A 24,479-nucleotide genomic window follows, 5' to 3' on the forward strand; every position below is an offset into this window, starting at 1 on the left:
TCCTCCCAGACTACCCTTCCCAACTTGTAGACTACCCAGCCAAGCCTTCAGCGACTTACAGAAGAATGCGCTTCCTCCAGCTGTCTGCTCTGTGCTTGCTCCCTATCCAAATTAAACTTGCTGTGGACAGCGACACATTCCCATTTCACGCTGGTTTGATTAATGTGTCTCAGCTAATTGTGTGAAGGATTCCAGTCCTTTTGACTGTGAGACCAGGTTATTGTTCAGCCAATCGCGGCTACCATGTGAAAATGGGGGCTGTTTAGTGTTCATGCACCAGAATCAAAGGAGGGGCATCTTGGACTGGGTCACAGAGCAACACCCACTTCTTTGAAAAGATGTTACTATGCTCTACTAAACCTGTAAACCTCTTGCTCAAAGCACGTCTTCTCCCTCCTCCTCTCCCCCCTGCTCTTTTTTCCCCTTCCAGATAGACAGGCTCCCACCACCACCCTCTTAGGTGTAAGTGAGAGAGAATGGCTAGATTGTAGATGGGTGGATTTCACATTCTAGGGTTTTTAATATTTCACTTTTATATTTCTCTTAGAGAATGATCCTGCTGAGAGGCTGAGAATCAGTGCTCATCATTTCCTCCTCACTGACACTTGAATATATTTTCCCAAGAGAAAACATTAAACAAAAAGAGAGAAAGAGAGAAAGGGGGAGAGAGAGAGGGAGAGTGACTGAGCTAGCTTTTCAAAGCATACTTCTCAACCTGCCCACATCAAAATAAGAGACAACTGGCCCTTTGAAGTCCCGGACACAGACTTCTCTACCAGCCCATGTGGAAATAAAAGAAGCCAGCTTTATAAATCACACAGATTTCTCACCTTGCCCACATCAAAATCAGGGACAGTGACCTTTAAAACTGAGGTTTAAAGGCCCCCAAACCAATCTCCATAAAAATAAGGAGAGTTCAGATAAACTGTGTCTCCAGGTATCTGTCAGCTTTTCCAGTCTAAATCAGGAGACATCTGTCCTTTGCACTGAGGAGTGGAGACTAACTACATTGTCAGCACTTGCAGCAATGAAATCTTCCATCAGCTTAACATATACCCAGCGCTCGGTGAGGCAACTTTGCCACGCATGTACCTTTGCTTGTATCCTAGGCCAATCCCAGTGTTGTTGTAGGAGCTACACCACCACTATCGTTAAGTAGCTCAAGAGATTTAGTAACACTGAAGCACAGGATTTTTCATAATGAGAATTACTGCCCCAAAAATTAAGTGGCTAGTGGCTCAGAGAAAAAGCTGGCATTCTTGTGGGTTAAATCCTACCCAGGTTATAGCTGGGGAGCTTGGAAAGTCCTGGCCACGTGTCCTCAGTTGGGACCCCCAATACCTGTGCAAAAGAAGAAAGAAAGTGAGAAGAGCAGTAACCTCTGTCTGCCAGTACCCTGCCTAGGTGTGGAGCTGGAGGAATCGGTCTCAATGGAGAGAGACTGCGGCCTTTACTGTAAACCAGCACAGATTCACACTGCCCTGGCTGGTGCTGGATCTACCACTGCACATAAAGGACACCGACATTTTAGCACTTGATTTTATAGCAGAAAGGGTCCTGCTGAGATTGAATGTTGTTGCTGCTTACGAAGGCATATGCAGCTTCACTGCCAGGTGCCACTCCTGCATGTGTTTGCCAGCCCAGGGGTCACATTGTTCAGCCCCTTTCGCCGCTGAAGATGTCCTCCTGCACCAGAGCTGCACTGGGGACTTACTCTGCCCACTTGCCCTGGCAGCAGCCGATACGCTCAGCGGCAGCACAGGCTGTGAGCTGTGATAGGAACCCCTGCCGTTCTGAGGTGAAAAAGAAAAGCTGGCAGACAGGTCTACTGGCAGGTGCTAGAAAGCAGTCCAGTGTCTCATCCTGAATGGTCCAGAGCTTCAGCAGTGTATTTGACCTTTATTAAGAATTGTGGACTTCAGAAGTAGGTCCTCACTGAGCAAAGTCTGGGCCAGTAAAGCCTCCTCCAACCTCATTTTAGTTGCTGAAATGCGTGAGATCAAGCATATCTGGATTTCTGTGCCGGTTGCAGTTGCAGATATTTAGTGTTATTATTACTACTTACCACATGCAAAGTGCTTTCTGCCTATTGATATGGATGAGTTGTGCTAAAGAGGTAAAGCCACATATTTAAGAAGAGTTCACAGCATGTGATATGGTATTATAAATCAGTACTGCTAACTCCAAGCATTCAAAGCTTATCATCCAGACAACCCCCAAAATTATCAGATTTCCTTAGAAAACGGTGAAATTTTAACATGAAAAATGTCAGGGTTTTTTATTCACTTTCTCTTCTCCAACATTAGATTCGTCTCACATTAGTTACACTTTGCATATGATAGACAATTCCTTTTCCTTAAAATGAAAGCTGAGATCTGTGATATGGGGAACTTGGCCTCACAGAAACTTGTGATAAGATTACAAGAAAACAGGCATCAGTAAAAAAATACATTAAAGAAGGAAGAAATATAAAGCCTGGCTGTTGTAGTTGTTATGCATCTGGTAGCTAATTGCTTTTCTCACTCACAGTTGGGAAACAACTGTGAGGACAATTACAGCTACCTGGAGAAGACAGCCACAAGCAGGGACTGCATCTCATGGCTGGCACATATTAGCACGATGGTCTGTGGGGGAAAGCGAGCTAGGGTGGCTTGCTGTGGCCCATGTTTCCAAACTGCTTATGGATTCAGCCCACCACAGCAAAGACCAAGGGGTAGGACCTGTAAAATCAGTCTTGGAAGCTGCCCCAAATCAGTCTTGGAAGCTTGAAAGCTCCCCAAAGAGAAGGTGTCTTGCAGCGTTCAGCCATGTGAGGATGCTGGAAGGTGGCTCGCACTGAGGGTAGTCTGACAGCTCTGGATGAGGATGCATTCTTGACTGGTGTATCATGTAAGTAGGGCAGGTCTGCCCAAAGCAACTCTGTGTGCACAGGAAAGAGAGAGGTGGAATCTGAACCTGAATCCAAAATTTGCTCTCTTTTGCTACCCTCTTAGCTTTCCAGGAAGCCACAGCAAAACCTCTAAAATATTCTGCATTGAAAATCCAGGTGTGTGTTCTGAGGTGCCATCCCTGCATTCGTCTAGGCCCTCATTCTTCAAGGTTTCTTGTGAGCCATTGGGCATCAGTCCTAAAGGCATCAGAGGGAGCTGGGGAAGTTCAATACATAGTAACATCATACTCTCCAGGGTCAGCTAAGCACTCTGCCTGTCTTTGGTGAAGAATTTAAGAAAATAGTTTTTTGTGCATGCTTGTACTTTGCTACATAAGGTTTTCAGCAAATGCTTAAATTTTGCTGAGTTGAGGTGTGAAAGCATTCAGAGCACCAATCACTGAATGCCATATGAATATGGATTTATATTTATCTTTTCTGAGTCTTTTCCTTACAAAAGATGCTATTCCATCCCATGAATTTGGATCTATTTTTGAATTTCCAAGATAATGGGGCAAGTGATTTTTTTTTTTCTTTTCTTTTTTTCCCCCTGGACTTTTAATGAGATTCCTTGCCAAACCAGACAATGAGTTATATTTATTTAATTGAAATTAATTATACTCTGGGGATTGTTTTATCTGTTGTGTATCCATCCTAAATCTAGCTGTTAACTCTCTGGTCCATGCCATCAGGCAAAGCAAAACAGCTTCCCTATACTTGCTACTCTGCCATGCTTCCCCAAGCAGGCACTTTTTAGTATAGTGAAAGGTCTTGGTGCAGCTCAGTTCAGTCCACTTTGGAAGAGGCATAATTTCAGACAGAAACATATTTACAATGCCCGTATTTCAGCAAGCGCTTTAAGTTGGTATAAATCATTGTCCTCTCTCTCTGCCCTCTAACTGCTTGCTTCTCCTGTGATGGACCAGATGGAGGAATCAACCTAGCTGATTTTGCTTAGTTTTGTTGGGAAGTTATATTTTATGGTTTTTGTAGAGAAGCCTTGTAGTCATTCATTTGGCTCAGCCACAGAAGCACGCTGGTGGCATGCTGCAGCCTAATCCAGCCCACATGAAGTCCTTCTCAGCACAATGTTAATCAATAAGATGGAGTTTTTGAATGCAAAACCTATGCCTGATCTCTTGAAATTTGAACGATGGATCTTAAGTTTGTCAGGTTAGCTTACTCTCCATGCCATGAGGAACTGGAGACACTGCAGTTCGCGTTTACTCAGGCCATACTTCCATAACCAGCACTGCCAGCCTAAGTAGCTCCTTCCTCTTTGCCCCCTTCCCATTTGGTCCTGCTCCTGTGTCATCCCTTCATTAGTACTACTGGTCATTAGTGCTACTGTTTGTGCAGCCAGATGATGAACTGCGTAAATAAACTGTTCTCGTTTAGAGTAACCCAGGGAGAAAACCAAGTAACAGGTTCCCCAGTTCATGTAGCCCCACATACAAGTGAGGGGTGACACAGGAGCAGGAATGAGCAGCCAGGGATAGAGATGGGGGATGGAGACTGCTTAAGGTGGCACTTGCATCTGGAAGAAATGTTGGTGAAATGACAGTCAGTCCCGATGATTCAACCGGACAAACACATTTCACAGAATGGGGATTTTCCAGCTATATATCTATACGGTGTTTGAACCAACAGTCCTACGTGGAGATAAGCATGCTGGGTGATATAGACTCATGCCCACAAATGCAGACAGTCTCTAAACCAGTGCAGGGTGCCTCTATTATTAGTACATGAAAGGAACTGACTATTAGAAAACAGTAGGAATCCCCGTGCTGAATCTTGCACTCGGCAAAATATCTCAAGTTAGGCATCGAAAGCCTCTAAGGAGCTTTGAAATCTTGGCCTAACACAGAGCCTCATTCCAGGCTGTATAATAACATAAAACCTTCTGTGAAAGGCACTAATTATTTCATGGCTCTTAAAGCTTCCTCATGATTTTTAAATAAGGGGTTTTTGCCTTCTATAGCACAAATCCTATTAATCACGGTATGAGTTATAATACCAGAGAAATGATGATAGGGCTATAACCCTCCAACTGCAAAACCACAGGAAATGTATCCAGAGATTTCAGAGCCATAAGTGGAAGGATACCCTTCATTCACACTCTGGGAAACTGGACCCTGCCCTGGCTTTGAACCCTGTTAGTTGGCCAAGTACGGATTATTTTTTTTCTCAATAATTCTTTTTTTTTTTCACTCTCTATGAAAGAGATATTCAGCATTTATTTAAATAGACTGAACTCAAGTCTAAGAACTGAACCCACTTCTCTGTCTTTTTATCACATTCTGGCTAAAAGCAGAAAGGATAACCCCACCAGGCAGGAGCGTTTCTGGATGAAGGGATTACGAAGGAAAAATCTGACTTACACAGGCTTGAGACCATGAAGTCCTTTCTCACCACTTTCCAAATTTCAGTTTTCTGTACTTTCTCCTTTGAATACCCACATTTGGGAAACACTCTACGCAGAAGAGTAAATCCCTGGGAGGAAATGTGAAAGGGCAGACACCTACAGAAAAACCCAACAGGAATCTGTAGGTTGACCTTCCTGAAGAGTCAGTAACAGGGTCAGCAAGAAGCAGTCAGGAACATACAGAATCCACTAGTGCTGTTAACTGCCTCAATTCTACCAAGCCGCACCAAGGATGTGGCTCTGTGTTTCAGTTTCCCCAGCAGAAAAAACACCTTAAGAGGCTCCTGAGTAAGTCTGCTATCACTTACTGCTGTCTTATAAAGTAATTTCACACTTTCCATTATGCCAAAGCAGTCTCTAGGGCTGCACCATAAACTGGATGATACAAAATGTTCCAAGTTAAAATGAAGAAGGATCTCTGAAAAATCTCAGGGTCTCGCCATTTTCAAGGTAGTTTAAGAGCAGTATTAGAGCTCCTTTGTGAGAATATGGTGTGCTGTATCCTACAGTAAGTAAAGGATTTAACAAGAAGGAATAGAATTTGCAGTACCTGCACACCTTTTATGCCTTCTTCAATTTGATGTCACTTTAATTGGCTTTAAATTTTTGATGAGATGACAAACATCAAAGGAAAGTCATTTGATTTACTCCTGTGTCTGTAAGAAAGTTGCCAAATATAAAATGGGTTACAAAGTCTGCTATGAACTTGGCAGACTGGACCAAATTATTTCTGCTATTCACAGGACCTATGCTTAGGACTTCAAAATTAAGTAGAGGGCTGGAGCAACAGATTCTTTTTCTCTCCCATTTCAGGGTATATTTTACTCGCCATCCAGATCTTTGCCAGCTGTTCACGAGTACTAGAAGTTCCTGCAAATATTGGCTGCCCCGGGATCATTTCAACAAATATACAGCCGGCACTCCTGCAAGAAACCCAAGGTATTAACTCATTCATGTACATAACATATATAATATGATTGTTGGGATGGGCAGGGGAGAAAGGAAGAGAGATAATTGTTGGAATGGAAATTTAGAAATCCTGATTTGTAAATGCAGAAATCCCAATATAAGCCGTAAACCCTATATGTTTTGCAGCTCAAGTCTGAAAAGTACCAGTCTGATGTGTAGGTATTGTATACCCACCTCATGTCATCTAGTGAGAGAAAGAGTGAGAGAGTGTGTGTGTGTGTGTGTGAAGCAAGGCAGGGCATGGGGTGTCTGCATGTATGTAAATAAATACAGGTTTCAGTGAAGGCTGATATACCTCTACTGTATGGTGTTAGGTAGGATGTAGCATTATAAAAATCCCTACCGATTGTGGGAAGTCAGGAAGGTTTCCTTTGGGAAGGGCCATCTTGTACATCCCTGGTCTTGCAGCACTGTTCTAAGCACTTGCATCTGGCCCTTATTGCAAGTTGTATGTAGTATCATTAACCTCATTCAAGTCCTACAGATTGAAACACTTGAATTAAAAAGCTGACAAGTCAAATAAATAGGATGGGAGCAGATTAGAGATTCATCATATTCGCATCCCTCCAGGATTTTAGAAAAAAATAAAGCAGTCAAATTTCTATGCAAGTCTGCTCCCATCTCCTTTTTCTCATCAGCACCATCCACTAAAAAAGCCCTCATCCTTCACCAGCAAGACAAGACAGGTGATATCCTTGGAAAAGAAACCCACTAAGCACCATCTTTTTTTCCAGCATCAGACAATTTGTTTCAGGTCTCTCTCAATTTACCGTTACAAACCCATCTAAAAAAGATGGTCGTGGCAGAAGCCTGTGGAATACTAGCTTGTTTTCCATGAGAAAAAGGTGCAAAATTGGAGTTAGAACAGTAGGAAAGATAAACAGGGAACTACTACACAGTAGTTGAAGGATACATTAGACGCAGAAAGAACACAGAGACACTAACCACTTGAGCGATTTTTTCTTCAGAAGCAATTAGCTCTTCACTGGAAAACTGAAGGTACGATTTCAGAGTGTAAAGAACTCAGTGACAACACCAAGTTAAAGTATTTTTATTTTTATGCCATCCCCTGCTCTGCACTTGTGCCAAAGCAAACCAGCCAGCTTAAAAAAACACACCAAACCCTGCAAAAAATGCTTAATTTTACTAAGGTGGATTAGTCCTGCTGGCAACAATGATGAGATAGTTGTCGTCAGGGTAGACTTACCTATTTGCAAGTATTTCCATCTCTTATTGTATGGTGCAAAACTCTGCTCATTTACTTTTTATTCTTTTTCCTCCAAACTTTTTCTAGGTTTCCTGTCTTTTCACTAAGCCCCATCCCAACTTTTCAGGTTTCAGCCTCAATCTTCTTTGGTTATAGCAAATTTGAGTCCTTTAAGCTCAAATGTTGAAAATCTAGCTTTGTCTAACAGACTCTGAAAGTATTATTTTCACTTGCTGAGCAACAACTAGTAATCTGTTCTGGTCATCTGTACTGCTATGTTACCCCTTGCACCTTGTTTTTGCAATACTGTAGATGCTTTTCCCACCTGGCTGTGGTCAGCTGAAAGCCTGACATGCAACTCATCTGCGGTATTCATTTTGGTCATCCTTGAGCATCAGGTGATGCCAAGCCTTTCTGCAGATCCATATCTAATGCTGTTTTCACAAACATCTCTGCAGCACTTTCCCTTAGCTTCCTGTACCCTAACCTTGGGTCATGTGAGCTTAGTTCCTTACCTGTCTAATATGCTCTTACAGGGTCCAGGCACAATGAAACTTAACCCACAGCTTTTGCGACATAGATTTTTTGTGTTTCATAGCACTACCACATCACTAGATATTATTTTGGAGCCCACAGATTGATTCTACTGAGACCAGTGTCATACCAACCCTGTTTTCACAGCTGATGTACGTGGCCAAATGGCTCACCCTATTTTGCAACCACAGGGGCTGCTGTAATCCACTGATTCCATTGCACAAGTTCAACTGTATATGGTCAAAGCAATTTAGGTACTCTTGATTTGTAGGGAGAAGAGAATCAGCTCTATGTGTTTTTGGAGCAAATGATCCTGACATTCACCCACAGTTTGGGATCTGATACCCTAGCTAGAAATGGCCATTAGACTGGCAACAGCAGAAACTTCGTATGGACTCACTGCAGCCCCCAAATGAGACAGATAGAACTAGACCTTCTACAGAGATTCTTTCTAATCAACAGTGTTGGCTCTGCTGTTTCCTAAATTGAATTTAAAACACTGAGGATTTGGGGACTGGAGGTACACAGCAGTTACTAAGGAAAAGGGGCTAGTAACAGTGAAAGTGCCCTATAAATGTGGTCCTTGTGACCTAACTGCTCTGCTGCAAAGGTCTAAGGCAACAGAGTTCACGGCAGACAGAAAACCAGATCTGCTACGGTTTCTGTTATTGCTGAGAAGGCTTGAAATCCAGACAGAGCAATAAATGCAAGTAAGAACTAGAAAGCTGTTTTTTTCCCTAGATTCAGCTAGCATTTGCTAAGAATTACTCATGAGCAAAGAGCTCAAAACTTCAAATCTAATGAAATAGTCTTTTCACTAATGGGCAAGCTGTCAGTTTGAGGAGAGGAACAGCTCGTAGGTTGTTACAAATGCACTTTCTGGTAGAGCTCTCTCTTGTATTCCTGGTTTATTCCCATTATCTCTGGAAGCCTTTAAACCTCAGTGTCTCTAATAAAGGCAAAACTATCAGAGTAACCACAACCGCTGGAAAGGAAGGGCTTTTCGTTTCCTGTAGCGAGACTCAGCTGACTAGCTGTCTTTAATGCCTGCTTGATACTGTATTGATTCATCAGTGGCAATTATGACTGTTTCTATCTCTGTGTGTTTCCAGATGAAATATGCTTTTCTTTACAAAAAAAGGCCAGAAGTAGCTAGAACAACTGACGTATGGGCACCCCCCTCTTTTCCCAGGTATTTTTGTCTATCTGTTAAAGTAGGACTTTGGAAACTAGTGCTAGTCACCATATTAACCTTTCAGTAGAGGCCTCAACTTTCCTTCTGAGATACGGGATTTACAATTACTGCTCTGACAGCATTATGAGGATCCTTCTGTTAATGAGGATGATTCAAAGCCATTTACATTTAAATATTTCTAAAGATTTAGACCTAGTGCTGTTTTGTTTTTCCCCTTTTCCTTCTTACCCCTCTGATAATTCATTTCCTAGGTCCTCTCACCCCCTGAAGTCTACAAGTTTCTCAAAGGGTCTCAGTCCCAGATAGCTGCCTTGGGAAGAGCTAGGGCAGAAGGAGGGGTCTTTCAGGAAGAGGCCTAGACATCATGTTTCAGCATGTGCCAGATATGCACGTGAAGCAAGACAGTGACTGCTAAAGTAATAGGAGAGGTATAACTGGTTATAGGGATATTTAGTTCCAGTGAACATAAACAAAGCTGGTTCAGACAGTACAGTTGCATCTGCCTGCAATCCCTGGGGCAGGTTTGAACACTGCACTTACTCCTCAGCCTGCAGTGCTGCATCACACAGTGGAGAGACGACTTCATCAGGATTAAGATCTAAGATATCTTTGCGGCATCCCAGAGTTCCCTGTCCACAGTTTTTCTGGCATTGGGAGACTGCAATTTTGTATTTAACCAGAAATACATCCTTTCTCGTGTTCCTCACCAAGCGTGGTCTGCACAGTGGAGCCCTTAGCCTGTATCTCCCAGTTTGGCATAACGGGCAACGTGAAACAGGCTGGGGAGAAGGCTGTAGTGGACCTGGCAGGTCCACGTTAAATGACTGCATGGAAACTCCTATTCTACATGAATCTACCTGGGAAGATTCCTGTGATTTTTTTTTTTTTAAATGAAGGATTATACAAGGAAAGCCTGACTGAAAAGAAGACATGACTTAAGGGGCACTCATAATGTTAGCAGCTACTAGTGCTGCACATGCATAAAGTACTTGGTGTTTAAAAAAAATAAAAGTCTTTCTGATATGCAGTGTAATCTCCCTGAAATGTTAGTCTCCCTGAAATCCCTTAATTGAATCTTCTAAAGTCCTGAAGAGATAGTGAAGGAGAAAGAGAGAGAAAAAAGATACAGCGAGATTAAAGCAGATTTTCTAGTTAGTCCAAGAGCAAGTGAGTCTCCTTCTATATCTCTTTCTTCATCTATTCAAGGCCTCATTCACTTCCCATGTGCCTCCCACTGACAGTATTGCTGCTCAAGCACACTATGCATGAATTGCCATAATGTTTTATTTTGTTATAATTGGTTTCTTTAAACCAAGGCTTTAACACCCACTGTCTCATGCCATTACCAAGGGCATTCTGACCTGCCTTCATGTAAATTGCAGCATCCAAAAGACACAGGCGTTTTTTTTTCTTTCTTCCCAATAGACAAGTAACATCTGTGTGAATTCACATTATTTCCTAATAGACAAAAATTGAACTTAAATGCAGTGTACATCAAGATAATAAATGACTCTTGTTAGAGGAAGTTATTGAATAGAGCTCACTGAAGTACTCTCTATTCTCTCAGCGTGACACCTTTCTTTAGGGCAAACACTTTGAATGTTGTTATTATAAGGAGGCGTTATAACAAAGGTGCCTATAGTGTGAATGTAGTTCAGTGGGACTGAGAGTACTGTGCTGTTAGAGCTGGTCAGAGTGCTGGATGGGATCTTTGTATACCACTCCTATGTTGCTATTCATTACACTAGAGCAGTTATGTAGTGGGGGTGTTGATTTTGCACAGGCAGAAATGCCAGGCTTTCTGTGCGTAGCTGGGGCTTTGGACAGGGGTCAACTTTCAGGAAAAAAGAAACAGGCTTATACCAGCATCCGCCTAATACAAACCCTCCAATCTGCTAGGCAGGCATCTTCTTCAAACTCAGCAGACGTTCCTGAGAGACTGTCTGGAGGGGAGAGGTGACAGGTAGTGGGGGAGAGAAGACAGGACTATTTAGACTGGCTTAGCAGCTGGAAGCCATTAGAATTTAGCAAGGTTTTCCTCCTTGGAGAAATCTTTAAGCAATTAAATTAGCAGCAGGCCTAGGGAAGTGAACAAACTAAAAACTCCTGTTTCCCTGAACTGCCCTCCAGACTTAGGCCATCGGCGTCTCTGATAAGCCGCAGATCTCTGGAGGGGGGATACAGCCTGAGAAGACCTGGAGCTTTGCTGTTTGTAAACTTACCCAGCCCTCTTCTTGCACATTCTTCAGCTTGCTGCGCTCCCACCCTTTCCCAGCCTTTGACTCTGCAGAGCAGTTAAGAATTAAGTCCCAGTGTGACAGGCACAGGCAGAAAATTAACTCATCTGAAGAAAGGGTGAAGCAGCAATACTATCTACAGATGTAAAATTACCCAGAAGAAGGGTGGTCTCCTGCAACTTCATGACCTGCATGTTGTCGTGAGTAAGTCAGGACTGTGTTGCTGGAAGCGGGCTCAGGCTGCTGCAGAAGTCAGCCAGAAGGCGGATGCACCCTAGGGCCTAGCTACATATCCAGGCCAGCCCAAAAGGACCAGTGGGACCCCTGTGAAGTCCTCATCCTCTCCTGCTTTCTGCCTGCTCTCAGAGACCCCTTTCCCTTCAGCTCTGCTTAATGTGTGGCTTCTTTCCTGTGATTCCCAGACACGTTAAGATTTTGGGATAGAGCTCATAAGGTAAGAAGGCTTTAACAGAACACAGCCCTTCTCCTGTATGAAATGCAGAATGCATCTGAGACATGTTATTTGAGAAGAAGGACAAAGTATCACAGAAATAATGAAAATCTCAGACACCTTTCTATCTCCATACCCATTCAGAAGCCCTTTAATGCTACCTTTTGTTACCAAGGCCAAAGTCATTGTTGGTGCAGTTGTGACTGGCTCCATTGTTTCTTCACAAAGCCATTGCTGTAGAGAGCTACCAGTGACTCAGCTGACCACATAGATACAAAACAATAAGTGCATTAAGCAAACATGTTCTGTTGCAAGACCTGAAAAAGCTTCATAAATGTTACCAAATGAGATGTACATATTTCATTATCAGATGAGGTTTATATAAATCCATAGCTGAGGTGTAGTGACATCATTCCCCAAAACTTCTATGAACCCAGCAGTACAAAACTCCCCACTGCTCACACATTTTCTGCTCACAGGTGTTAATTCCTCTACTTATGACTATATCTACTGTAACTTGGTTGACTTAATTTAATTCAGATAAAGATTATTTTTTTCCAAGGGACCCCAGATGCTTTGAAATTGGTCAGTACCAGATATCTAGATGAGAAGAATAGTCTGTAGCTCCAAGCAACGCATCAGGAGGACGGTCCCAGAGTGTCACCGCTTCAGAGGAGTATGTCTGTCTGGGGATGGACTTGGCACCAGCAAGGCCTGCAAAAAAAAAAAAAGACTGCTGTGTTAGGAAAGTCCTTCTACCTCTACAATGCATAGATGATAATAATTGGAAACAGGACATTATTTTCCCTTGGATCTTTAAACACAAGCAATCCCAATGCAGTTTACAAGCAATTGACAAAGAAAGTGTGTCTGGAATACACCTCTGGGGCAGATCAGATCAAGCAATATGCTGAGTTTTGCAGGGCTTTACCATTTGTGACTGAAGCAGCCATCCCAAACCAATGCCAAGAAAGCCTTTTGGTTCAGCACATTGCTGTGGACTCTACATGTTACATTATTTTCTGAAGAGAGAGGGGTTGATTCTCAATTCTCTTGAACCAGTTTTACATGGCAGTAATTGCTCTGAGTTAAATGAGGTTACTCCCTGCACCTATCAGTATAAAGACAAGAAAGGCTGGACTGACCACAGAAATAGTTTCCTGAAGTTCAGTAAGAGGTTATGCTTCTATGCCTTAATTGGCTGTGGATACAGATGTATATGCATGCTAAAGCTTCGGTCTGAGCAGATACATTAGCAGTATCCAAACTGACTCACCAAAGTTGCCTAATTTGAGCTCACCAAGGCAACTGATGAGCACATTCTGGGGTTTCAGATCATGCTGAAGAATGCGGTGTTGGTGGATGTAAGCCAGGCCGCGCGAAAGCTGGAACATGAAGAGCTAGAAAAAGCCAACAAAAAACTGAAATGACTTTGTGTGACTTTGCATTGATACATTAACTCCGAACTTCAGGAGAACTGGAATAAAGCAGAGACAAAGCAAGTAAGAAACCAGAAAAATCCCAAAAATTAGTAGAGCTGGCTGAGGAAGAGAAAACTGTGGTGGGGTATGACTGCCCTGCACCTTTCTGAGGTTTTCGGGGTGGAATATTTGGCCATGAGGGCAGTTATAGCGCAGTCCCCAAGTGCACATTTTGGAAATTTAACTTTTCTTTAGAAATGGACTATTGATCGCAGGAGCAAGTGCAACTTGCCAAAACACAGAGCCGGCTTTCAGAACAGCAGATATTCTCATTTCAGTGTTCAAGACAAAGACATACAGCCAAGGAAAATGAAGGTTTAAGGAGCTGGAAGTTTTGCCCGCTTGAGCCAGCTGACACCAGCAGAGGGAGTTCTGCGGCTGCTGTGCACGCCACCTCTTCCCAGTATAAGCTGGACCAGTGAACTGACTTACTTGACAATGATGTGAACTGTTATCTTCAAGCTGGGAGAAAACACAGGGATTTGATTTGAACAGATACAGCAAATAAGGTATGATGAATGAATGACGCAAGCAAGCAAGCAAGCAGAAAACAAGCAAGAAAGCAAGCAAGAAAGAAATATCTAACTCCCACCAGCATCACAGTGTAAATAAGCCTGAGGTAAAATAAGTTGGGCTGAAACAAGGTATGAAATTGGAGAGTGGATAGAAACAAAACACAGCAAAAGTAATTAGACTTCACCAGAGAAAAGATAATTTTTCACCAGAAGCTTAATCTGAAGAGGAGGAAAAACAGTGACACCCATAGGTCATTTTTGTACCGAAAAGTGTCCCTGCAATATTCTGCATACTTGCATCATATTTGATAGGAGTCACTCAGAGAAAAAACAAACAACATTTGCCAGCAAAAATGAAGCAAGCTAGGTGACCCTCCTAAAGGAGCAGTAAATCATTTTGCAGCTCAGTTCCTGCTGACAATGAGGATTTTGGACAGGAAAGCAGAGCAGCGGGCTAGTGTTTACTCACAGAAATGCCAGTGAGTACATGTTACAGCCATGTACTCCATGGGCTTTACAAGCCCGCCTGGTAGCAGAGCCCTTGAGATCTGTGCCAAAACTACAACACTGCATCTTGGACATATCTGAGCTTTAAGGATGTTTCAAATCTGGGGTCCCAAGAAACTTCATTAGAATTGGTGTTGCTTAACAACTATCTGGAAAAAGATGTGAACAAGGTGGCAACATTTGAAGATGACAGAAGTATTTAGATTAGCCGTGATAAGAAGTGACAGTGAAGAACTTCAGAGAGATCTGACAAAGTCAGATGAATAGGCAGTTTGATAAGATACGAAGTTATTCTTGACAGCTATAATATAAATTAACTGAAGCTGCTCAGGAAAAGGACCCAGGCATTTGGGTGGACAAATCTGGACCCAGGACATCTGCACTGAAACCTTAAGTCAGTGTGCAGCAACAATCCTGAAAATTAATTAAATGTGAAGGAGAGTAGGAGACTACTATAACATCAGTCTATAAAGTAAGGGTACATCTTCACCTGTGCTCAGGTCCAGTCAATCCCAAAAAGCTGTAGTAGAAACAAAGGGATTTAACTTACTGTAAATATGAAGATAGTTCCAGATGAGGAGAGAGTGAGATTTCAGAGTTTTTAATTAGAGAGATGAATAATGTATTCTAATGATAAGAGGATACAAATCTGTGTAGAGACAGATTTTCTTGCCACAAGATGTCATTGTTCACAAAAGCTGAATGTCCTCTTGCAGGCTCAAAAAATGGGAAGAGGGGCTAACCGAAAAAAGGCTTTGGAGACTGGAAGGGACGTTATTACATCTTTATCAAAGGCAGCTTTTCTCCAGAGTGTTTGTCATACATGGAACAAATAAATATTAGTAAGCAATTTACAATGACCATACATAGTGGAAAATAACACTTCCTCATGCTTTAAGGGATACTAGTCTTTTAAGGAACTCACCATAACATTGCACGAATGAAGTCCTCCAGGATGCTGGCCCATGTACTGTGCTAGATCTGTGTGCTAAATAAAAGAGGAGATCTTGAGGCAAAGCTACTAGTGTAAAATCCTTCTACCAACAATGCCTCTTCTGTAAATGGAAAAAATATGCAACCACTACAAAGGTGTCTCTTTCACCTTGGCGAAGATCTGATCTGATGCAGCACACAAGGATGTGCTTAAGTGCTGGGTCAAATCAGGGACCTGGCTGACCTGTTATCTCACCCTAGCAGTTTATGACCTGAAGCTGACAGTTAACAGAATTCATACTTGTACCAGAATTCATCATAAAGCTGCAGTAAGAAGACATAGCCCCTGTATTTTCCTTATAATTTGGTTCATAGCTATCAGCAAAAGCAACAGAAGTAGCAAGACTCATGCTGAGAACATTTTTATTGGCATTCTGCCCTCCCCATGAGAGCAACCCACAGCTTGGTGAGCCACTGGGGTCAGTGCCAAATCTGACCCCAACTGGGATGTGAGCTCGTATCTTTATTTCCTATCCTTGCTGTGGCTCAAGAACAGTACTTTTATTGTGTTGCTAAGGCAGAAATGGAGGTAAATAGCGTCTGCCACCCTAGTGGAGACAAGATGTGGAATCATTTTTGCATACAGCTGTCACATATATGAAAGAAAAGAGTAAGGCTGTGTGGCTGGAAAGCAGGAGATCGAGAAGGAAAATCAATCATTACGCTAAAGGATTACAACTCGTCTCTTTGTAGGTGTCTCATAATGCAGTAAATTCATTACGCAGCCACTTCCCAGTACTTCCCAGTACTAGCTCCATAGGAAGCCAGAAAAAGGTCAAGTCATCATGTACTCAAAGACAAATGTTAGTGTCTCCTTGGTCTGGATAATGGCATGAAGCAGTACAATGTTGGCATGTTTCAAACGCTTGAGAAGAGAAGCTGGGGAAACACAAAAGGAAGATCAACTTAACCACTGCTGATGGAAGTGGAAGGAGACAGTGCACACAGCAAGGCAGTGAAAATAAAAAACTGGGGAGAAATAGTCCAAACTTGGCAGCTCTGTAAGAAGCAGCAGCTACTGAGTCTGGAGGAGGATGGAACAGCTCCTTAGAGAAGCACCAGTGCTCCGGGCTTGGCAGGAACCTGTCCATCTCTCAGAGGTGGGATCTTGCCTCTGTCAGAAATAGCAGTTCACAGTTCCCAGCTGTCAGCTTCTCAGCTGAGGAGAAGTAATTTCTTCAAGGCAAATGCCGAGAGGCAGGGGCTGGGAGCTCTCAGAGCCAGAATGCAGCAGCCCCCGGCCTGTCACTGAGCTTCTCACCCTTCTCCCATCCACCTCCTGGCACATGCCCTCAGCAGGGCCCTTAGGAGACTTCTGGGGAAAGCTGAGTTTCTATCAGCTTCCAGCTTCACAATATCAGGGTGTAAAAATCTGCCAGAAGAAATCACTGTAGATGCTAAGCTGAACTTAGCTCTATGCTTTTAGCTTGGAGAATGCATATTGGTTACTTTCTTCAGTTTAAAACTCAAAGAGCAGAGATGATGAAGTCACTGAGTGAACAGTAACTTGTTTGTATTTATACAACTTTGGCACGTTTTTTCTTTTGGCCTAACCATCTACAAGCATCATTGCTACTGTGTGGCCCTGGTCCTTAGGTGCTGACATGCCTTCACCAAGCCTCAGCACATCTAGGGTGTGCTGATGGAGAGGGCAGCACAGGGAAGAGTCTCTGCCTCCATATAGACCACAGAGCACTGACTGATGCTAAGACAAAAGCTACAGCCTTCTGAGCCTTTCAGCCTTGCGTTAGGTTTCTCATGATAGAGCAGGCTCCAGCCGACACACTCATGAAGGCAGCTTCTCAGCAGAAAGTCTCAAAGATAGTCTTTATGGGGGAACAGCATGCACAGCTTCATCATTTGCTACCACAGGTTTGAGACAATAGCTGCTGTAGCTCTGTACAGAGGAGGGATGTGGGGAAGTGGTGGAGCTGGGATCGCTCTGCCTGTAGATCCCTGGCACTACTGAAGAATCCAAGCCAGCTGTTATACCGAAACTCTGCACAGACAGAAGCCCCAAAGCTCAGCAAAAACAGGGGTCCCTGACTCCAGATTTTAGTTCAGCTTCTGACATAAGCAGAATAGCCTCAGAGCTGCTCCAGACTCACCTTTCCCTGCTGATTAAAACCAAATTAATTTTCTGTCAGACCACACAGTGCTACAAATTTCATTCAGATAAGGCATGGGCATACAATCTCGTTTCTGCTGAATTAGCCAAAGCACACAATACAGAGCTTGGGCCGGCCATAGGAGGCCAAATGAGTTTTGGTCCTGGATAAAAGCTGCTTTTTGTTTTTCAAACAATCTGCAGAAGATATTTGAAGAGTTTCATGCTGGCAAAGCAAATTTATACTGGATTAGCACTTTGCCTTTTGTGACCATAACAATTTCACCTGGTTCTAAAAGCCCTACAGCCAGATATACTGTATTACACAGCTGTGGCCTAAGCATATGTCAATACTGAGACTGCTGAGCAGTAAGGGATGCCTGATTCAGCATAACTACTGGAAACAGCACAGATTGTAAATTAGTTCTTACACAGAGCTGAGTGCTGCTGCAGCTAAACTGCCTCTAGTACTGATGCTGGTCCATTTAGCTACCATCAGTATCTTTCCAGTGCACAGCAGTATGAACCATAAACACGCTCCACATTGCACCTAATTGCCTATGAACCCAGTAAAGATACTCTGGCTAGATCCCATCTGCTACGGAAAAGGGGCTGCTAACCTGGCTCTGTGATTCCTCAAAAATCCCGTATGACCAGAGCTGTTGCTCCAGAGGAGCAGTACAGAGGGTCCACAGTAATACGGAGAATTCAGCTCCTGTGCCTGAATCAGGCCTCTGGGAACTGCTCCCCACTTGGTTGCTTCTACAACCCCCTGCTGGGGTGTCAGGTGCTACAGCCAGAACTGAGCTTTAAATGCATTTCGTCTCTGTGGGGCTTCCTGGAGTGAAGTGGCTCTTTGTCAGGGGAGTGCCATTCCTCCAGGGTAGCAGAGAATGCACCGTGTTAATAAATCTTGTGCTTTGTTTGCGCTACTGACTTACATTGTAAATTTGAGGTGTCAGATGCTGCAAAGCTCAGCAGTACACAAAAGATCTATTTAAAGTAGACCCTTCATAGGATCACACTTGTTTTCTCCCATAATGAATGAAGTTAAGGCTCTCAGCCTGTCCAGTAGAGCATGTTAAAGGGGTGCTGATCTTTAGAGCATCATTAGTTCTATGTAGATAAAGCTTTTTAAGGCTTATTTTACTGGTGGGCTACAAGTGTAAATGCAGAGCAAAAGCACCACAGCAAATGTGTATAGGAAACTGTAACACAAGCCATTCTGTAAATAGGCATATTTAGGTATCCCTCTGCTTTCACCCAGAATTGGACTAAGGACTTCGTAAACTTTCTTACCTTAATTACACTGTTATAAACCTGGAGTGGGTCCACTGACCTCTCTCGTTATTCCGAGTTGACTGGTATGAGAGTCCTTCTGTGCTAGGGCTGCTCGGTGAAAGCTGGCACATCTGGTCCCTGACACTCCATCCTCGTGACAAAATCAACCTAGTCTTGAACTGCAGTAAGAAGTAGAAAACAAAGTATGTGTGACCTCTTACATTGATAGGTCTCACTAATACCAGACAGCAGACTGGCACAAAGGTTGCATATTTCTGTGTAAGGAAGAAACCAGATTATGATCCTCTTGGGACTGTAGAGCAGACGAAAATAGAAGCCTTAATCAACCAGGCCATTTGTGAACTTGGTCTGTAGGGACATGTAAATACATTCAGCAAAAATCAAGCACTTAAACAAAAGCATTTCTTTCTCAAAGAAATTGAGAAAGCTGCAGACATTTTGCCCAGTGCTCTACAAAGTCAACCGACAGAAAGAATTTCTCACCGGGATGAAATGATAGATGTTATTAAACACCAGTTTTATTGAAAGTGTTTCTCTTCAGGCTGGGATCTGCGATGCTCCAGGTATCAGCTGCCATCACACAGGAAAGCGGCACCATTTGTGGTAACAGCAAGCAGAGACCGTGGTGCAAAGGGCATTTCCAGTCCAGAACTGCCCAATGTGACAGCGCCAAAAACTGCTGTGCAGTGCTAGTGTATAGAAATGGGAGTGAGAAGCAACTATGGAGCAGGTAGAAGGCAGGAGGTGTAAGAGGGCCCTACACTGCTAGAAAGGACACGCTCTGGCTGCAGCTGGCACTTTCCTTATCACAAGCTCAGATGCATCTGTCATGAGGGAATACACCAGCCAGCAGATTCCCCCTCCATCCATCACATGCTTACCCAGCCCAGCACAAAGACCTCCTTCATGAGGGAATAAGGAAACCGAGAGTTTTGGGAGAAGGACAGCCAGCACATTGAGTAGGCAAGAAAGGACCTAGGAAGACGTCACATGGAGCTTTTTCAGGTTAAAACAAAAGCTCTTCAAGAATGATGTCCCTCGCTCTTCACCGATGTTTGAAGCAGCTCTTTATGTCTTACCTTCCCGAATGGCTGTAAAGGGCACTCCCTCCTCTGCCTCCAGCCTGGTCACTTTCAACGCCACCAACTGGCCGTTGATCCTGTCAGGTCAGAGTGGAAGGTCACACAAAGCACCTCAGTGCTCAGCATGACAGCAACATTAACAGTCTCCTGGGGTGCTCCACACTTACCCAAGCAAAATTTCTAGGGCTCACTGCCCCACCCAGGCCAAGCTCAGAAAGGAATTACAAACCACCTCCATCTTGTCTTCATTAGCAGCGAAACAGGAGCCAGCCCGCCTGGCTAGAGTAGCACCGTTCTGCTGACCGGGTATTGCTAGAGCATGGCTTTGGGCAGTGTTCCCACTCTACCCTCTCACAGCTTTCCTGCCCCTGTGTGATGGCAGCATGCCCTTACCCCCAATTTTTCCATCATGCAGGGATCCCTCATTCCAAGGAAAACCCTTGCTCCCTCCCTGGTGCAACCAGTCAATCTCCTGGCATGCTGCTGCGGAGCAAAGTGTCTTTGTGGAGCCTCCATGGCTGTAGTGGAGGAGTTCCCTGAAAAATTGGGACGGGGTTTTGCGAATATCCTGGTTAAAGGCAAAGCTGGACTTTTAATTTGCCTTTATCTTCCTGTAAGTTCTCTGAATTCCCCAGCTTCAAGCTCATTCTTACGGATTCCCGTAACAGGTGTTTTCAGCAGGCACTGGGAAGGCAATAGTGGCACCGGTGGTCCTTGCTCACCTGCTGATCCCCTTGTACACAGTTGCACAGGATCCTTCACACAGCTTCTCTAGATGTACATAGGATGTGGCAGCTCCAAATGGGATGCCTTGTCTCTGCTTCATGAAGAAATGGGTACATGTTTTAGATTGCTGGGTAGAACAAGAAGCTATTAGCATGTCATTCAGTAATTAAATACTGATTCATGGCTGGAATAATCATAGGATGAAATATCTCCTGTCTGGCTCTATGGATGCTGCACACTCACCCATTTGAACCTCTCCACAACATCCTGCTCCTGGAAAGGATCAGGGTAACTCCAAGGCCTCTGCGTCCTGCACCTCCAACTCTGGAGGGTGTGGAGCCACGGGGGCTGCAGCGAGGGTAGAGGAAGGGGTGCTCTGGTTACATCTGACAGCTGGCACAGGAAAAGAAGGCAAACTATTATCACTGGCAAACCACCATTTTACTGATGTGATTCCTTCCTTTCTCCTTGACTGCACTGACTTTGAGTATTTCACATCATTTTCATCTCCCTCCCCACCAGTCACAGATCTCCAGTACAGTTTCTCAGCTCTGTCTGTAAGGGGAGCAACTGTCTGTATGTTCCTGTTGTGGTAAATGGTAGCGCTCACTCTGAGCACATACAAAGATAAAACTGCCTTAACTGTGGAGGACACTTCTACCAGTATCATTCTAAATGCATGTTATTCTCTCTTACCCTTGATTTATTCATCTCTAGATAGCAATCTGTTAGAGCAGGGACTAAAAACCAAATGCAGGAGTGAAATTCCAGGAAGTTTAAATTTATGTCTTCTTCTCCTCCTTAACCCCCTGCCCCCGCACCCCTCGCCATGTTGAGCCTTTCTCACCACTGTATAATTTACACAGCCCGTTAATTTGGCCCATACAGCGTAACAGTACCATAAACTATAAAACTATAAAAACAGTGGTAATGAATGGCAGGCAGCCTGCAAGCTCCTCCTGAGCAGCTACATTGGATGGGTGCCTGCATTATCATTTGACTCAAATATAACAGGATTTGTAATCTGTGGCATGCTGCCTTCTCCAGAACTGTAGGTTGTTGGCTCCCTCCCTGTTTTACCATCCCTCATTGGCATAGAGCTCGCTGGAGCACAACCTTCTCCCTGTTCATCACATCAAAGGCATTTATTGTCATCTAAGGCACGGAGTCCTCTTTCAGTAGCTTCACAAGCCTGAAGCTGCAAAGTTTGATGTTGTCTGGTTAGAAGCAAATGTGAATGTTTTGCACTCCCACAACAAGTGGAGGAACCCAGGCTTAACCTATCCCAATGCACAAGTATCACGGTGTGATATTAAATACCTCTGCTGTGGACACTGCTTCCATGTGCTGAAGGCCTTGGATATGTTGGCAGCTCCTTCTCTCTGAACAGCAGCTGCAGCATCCTGGTCTGATAGCACTTACACACAACGTCTCCCATGTTGTTGTCCTGATGCAATTAAAATGTCTCTCTTTTTTTCTCCTTTGCTCCTCCACATCCCTCTGTCTGTAATAACAGTTCATATGACTCGCATGAGGTCTCTGCCTCAAGCGGTCCTGTGATTTCTGCAGTTTTCCTTTGAAAGTCCAACACGCAGTGATCCAAATTCACCTCTGGAGCAGCTCCGTTGATTTCAGCTCATTTGGCACATGCCCTCTAAAAACAGTCAAGATTTTTTCATAACTAAAGATGCAGAATTAAGCAAAAAATCCAAACTTTCTGCTCAAAGTTATTTCAGTTAAGCAACTCTCAGTGTAATATGTTAGGTAATGAAGTGATAGGTTTCATACAGGAACAGACCTTGACTTCCCTCCATGTCTATAGCAGTTACTATTCTATATGCTATTAGGCTTTAATTTGAGCTATATCTGAGCTGCGTGGCTGAGTTGTGCTTGCTGCAGGAGCTGTACATTGACTATCCTTGCTCTGGTATTTACATTCATAGCCATGATGCGGTGGCGATGTCAGTATGGGGAGCTGTCTGTTCCTTTTGGATCGTTTGTCTAAGGGATGCGATGGGTTGTAGCTGATAGACAATAGTCTTGTCCACAGGTCAAAATAGCCAGAGCAAACTGATGAAGCCAGCCCAAAATAGATTTCATCAATTATGTACTGAGCAGGCAACGCACAGTGGACTTATGCTGGATGTGGACAGATAAAAGCCCCCTTCTTTCAGTTCCCCATGAGTGGGACTCGCTGTGCGGCTTCCTAGGACTAACACCCAACCCACAGTAGTGTAAAGGTGAAGGGGCTGAGAAAAATGCTGGCAAGGGCTGAGGGAGCAAGTGTTGTACTGTGGAATTTTTATGCTGACCCTTAAGGTCCTTCCGTTTTCATTTGAAGGCATGACGTGAAATCTCCCCTTTGCTTCACTGTTTTGGTGTCTAAGAATAACGCTCTTTCCTTGAGCAAAAGGATTTTTTAAGCAAAAATGTGCTGGGAAGGCAGGAACAATTTCTGTGTCTCATTGCAACCAAACTACCCAGCCTTTGCATGGCAAGAAGGAGCTAACACACCTGGGAGGCTTGATTTCTTTCACATTATTTTCTTTTGCAGTCCCCAGTTAGCCGTAATTTGCTAAGTATCTATCATTATGGACTTCGGTCTTCTATTTATTTTCTACGTATTCTTTGAGCCATCAGAATACAGCAGTAATTTGGATGTGCTGTCCAGGCATGAGAAAGGATGTCTAGGTGCAACATACTCGGTAATAAACTGGTCATGCAAGCATTGTTTGCACAGCTGTACAAAGTTTCTTATTCTGGAAAATATTTTTTATTGTTATGACCATATTTTTACAAATGGACTTTTAAAATATATTTAAGCATAAATAATACTTGCATTTTAAAGGAACGGAAAGATAAACGCACAAGTAGACAAAATAAAATTATACATTTTAATTCATATGAGGATTATTATCTTAGGCACATTCTGTGTCAAGGAGTAGAGGGGAATTATTCTGTTGCGAAGAAAAATCATCCAACTTTTGCTAGTTAGCGAGAGCTGGTAAATGAAGAAAGCATGGTAATGGCCGGTGGTTCTGGGTATCGAAAAAAAAAATGGAGTATTCATTTCAGTTAGCAGAGGAAATGCTGTAATAGAAACGTTTAATACTTATCCTTAGAAAATGTAAGAGTTTATAAAGGAGAGCCTGTACCTGTCTTCGGAACCATAGTTTTTAAAGGAAAGCTTCAGGCAATATAAGAAATGTCTACTCATTGCTGACATAACATAAAAAGCACATTTTACAAAACTTGTTCAAGTAGAAACACATATATATAGTGTGTATATATATATACACGTAAGTGTATCTATGTCTATGTATTTTAAACGTATTTTGTAAAATTTATGCATGTATAAAGACACACATAAAACGTGTGTGCGCAGTCTGTCGTGCACACGCACACACGTCCGTGCACGTACACACAACTACTTAGAGAAGGCACGTCCTGCAGGAAGGCTCTAGCTTAGTGTACCAGAAAACTGCGGTGCAGGCCTGCCCCCATTTAAACCAGTGGCTAAATTCAGAGGGTTTATGGAGCATGAAAGGGCGGCCGGGTATTATTGCTAGTTATTGATCAGGTTTCCTGTGTAGGTTATAGCTTCGCTCTTTATTTGTGCCTCTAGTAATTTAAAAGGTATCTTCAGGTGTCTTTCCTGCACTTTTGGTGCCAACAGCGTACCGGTGGCCTTGCACAGCCTCGCACAACCAACTTCACCCCCCTCCCGTTCGCTGGCCTAAACGTGCTGGAAACAGCAACGCCGCTCGCGCGTGTTTTCGGCTGGTGCTGGAGACCGGAGGAGGCCGGGCCGGGCCGGGC

General features: G+C 43.5%; 1 protein-coding gene across 1 annotated transcript in view; it reads right to left on the reverse strand.

Moving 5' to 3' along the window:
* The window catches only part of CDK15 (cyclin dependent kinase 15), a 38,945-nt gene that overhangs the window by 14,036 nt on the left and 430 nt on the right, over positions 1-24,479 (reverse strand). Inside the window, 9 exon segments of the mRNA XM_009284707.1 lie at positions 1,278-1,341; positions 6,184-6,277; positions 12,541-12,661; positions 13,224-13,347; positions 15,376-15,439; positions 16,229-16,322; positions 19,932-20,011; positions 20,657-20,751; positions 20,904-21,053. Coding sequence (XP_009282982.1) covers positions 1,278-1,341; positions 6,184-6,277; positions 12,541-12,661; positions 13,224-13,347; positions 15,376-15,439; positions 16,229-16,322; positions 19,932-20,011; positions 20,657-20,751; positions 20,904-21,053 — 886 coding nt within the window.

This window comes from Aptenodytes forsteri, unplaced genomic scaffold (genome assembly GCF_000699145.1).
Source record: "Aptenodytes forsteri isolate BGI_AS27 unplaced genomic scaffold, ASM69914v1 Scaffold183, whole genome shotgun sequence".
Classification (NCBI taxonomy): domain Eukaryota; kingdom Metazoa; phylum Chordata; class Aves; order Sphenisciformes; family Spheniscidae; genus Aptenodytes; species Aptenodytes forsteri.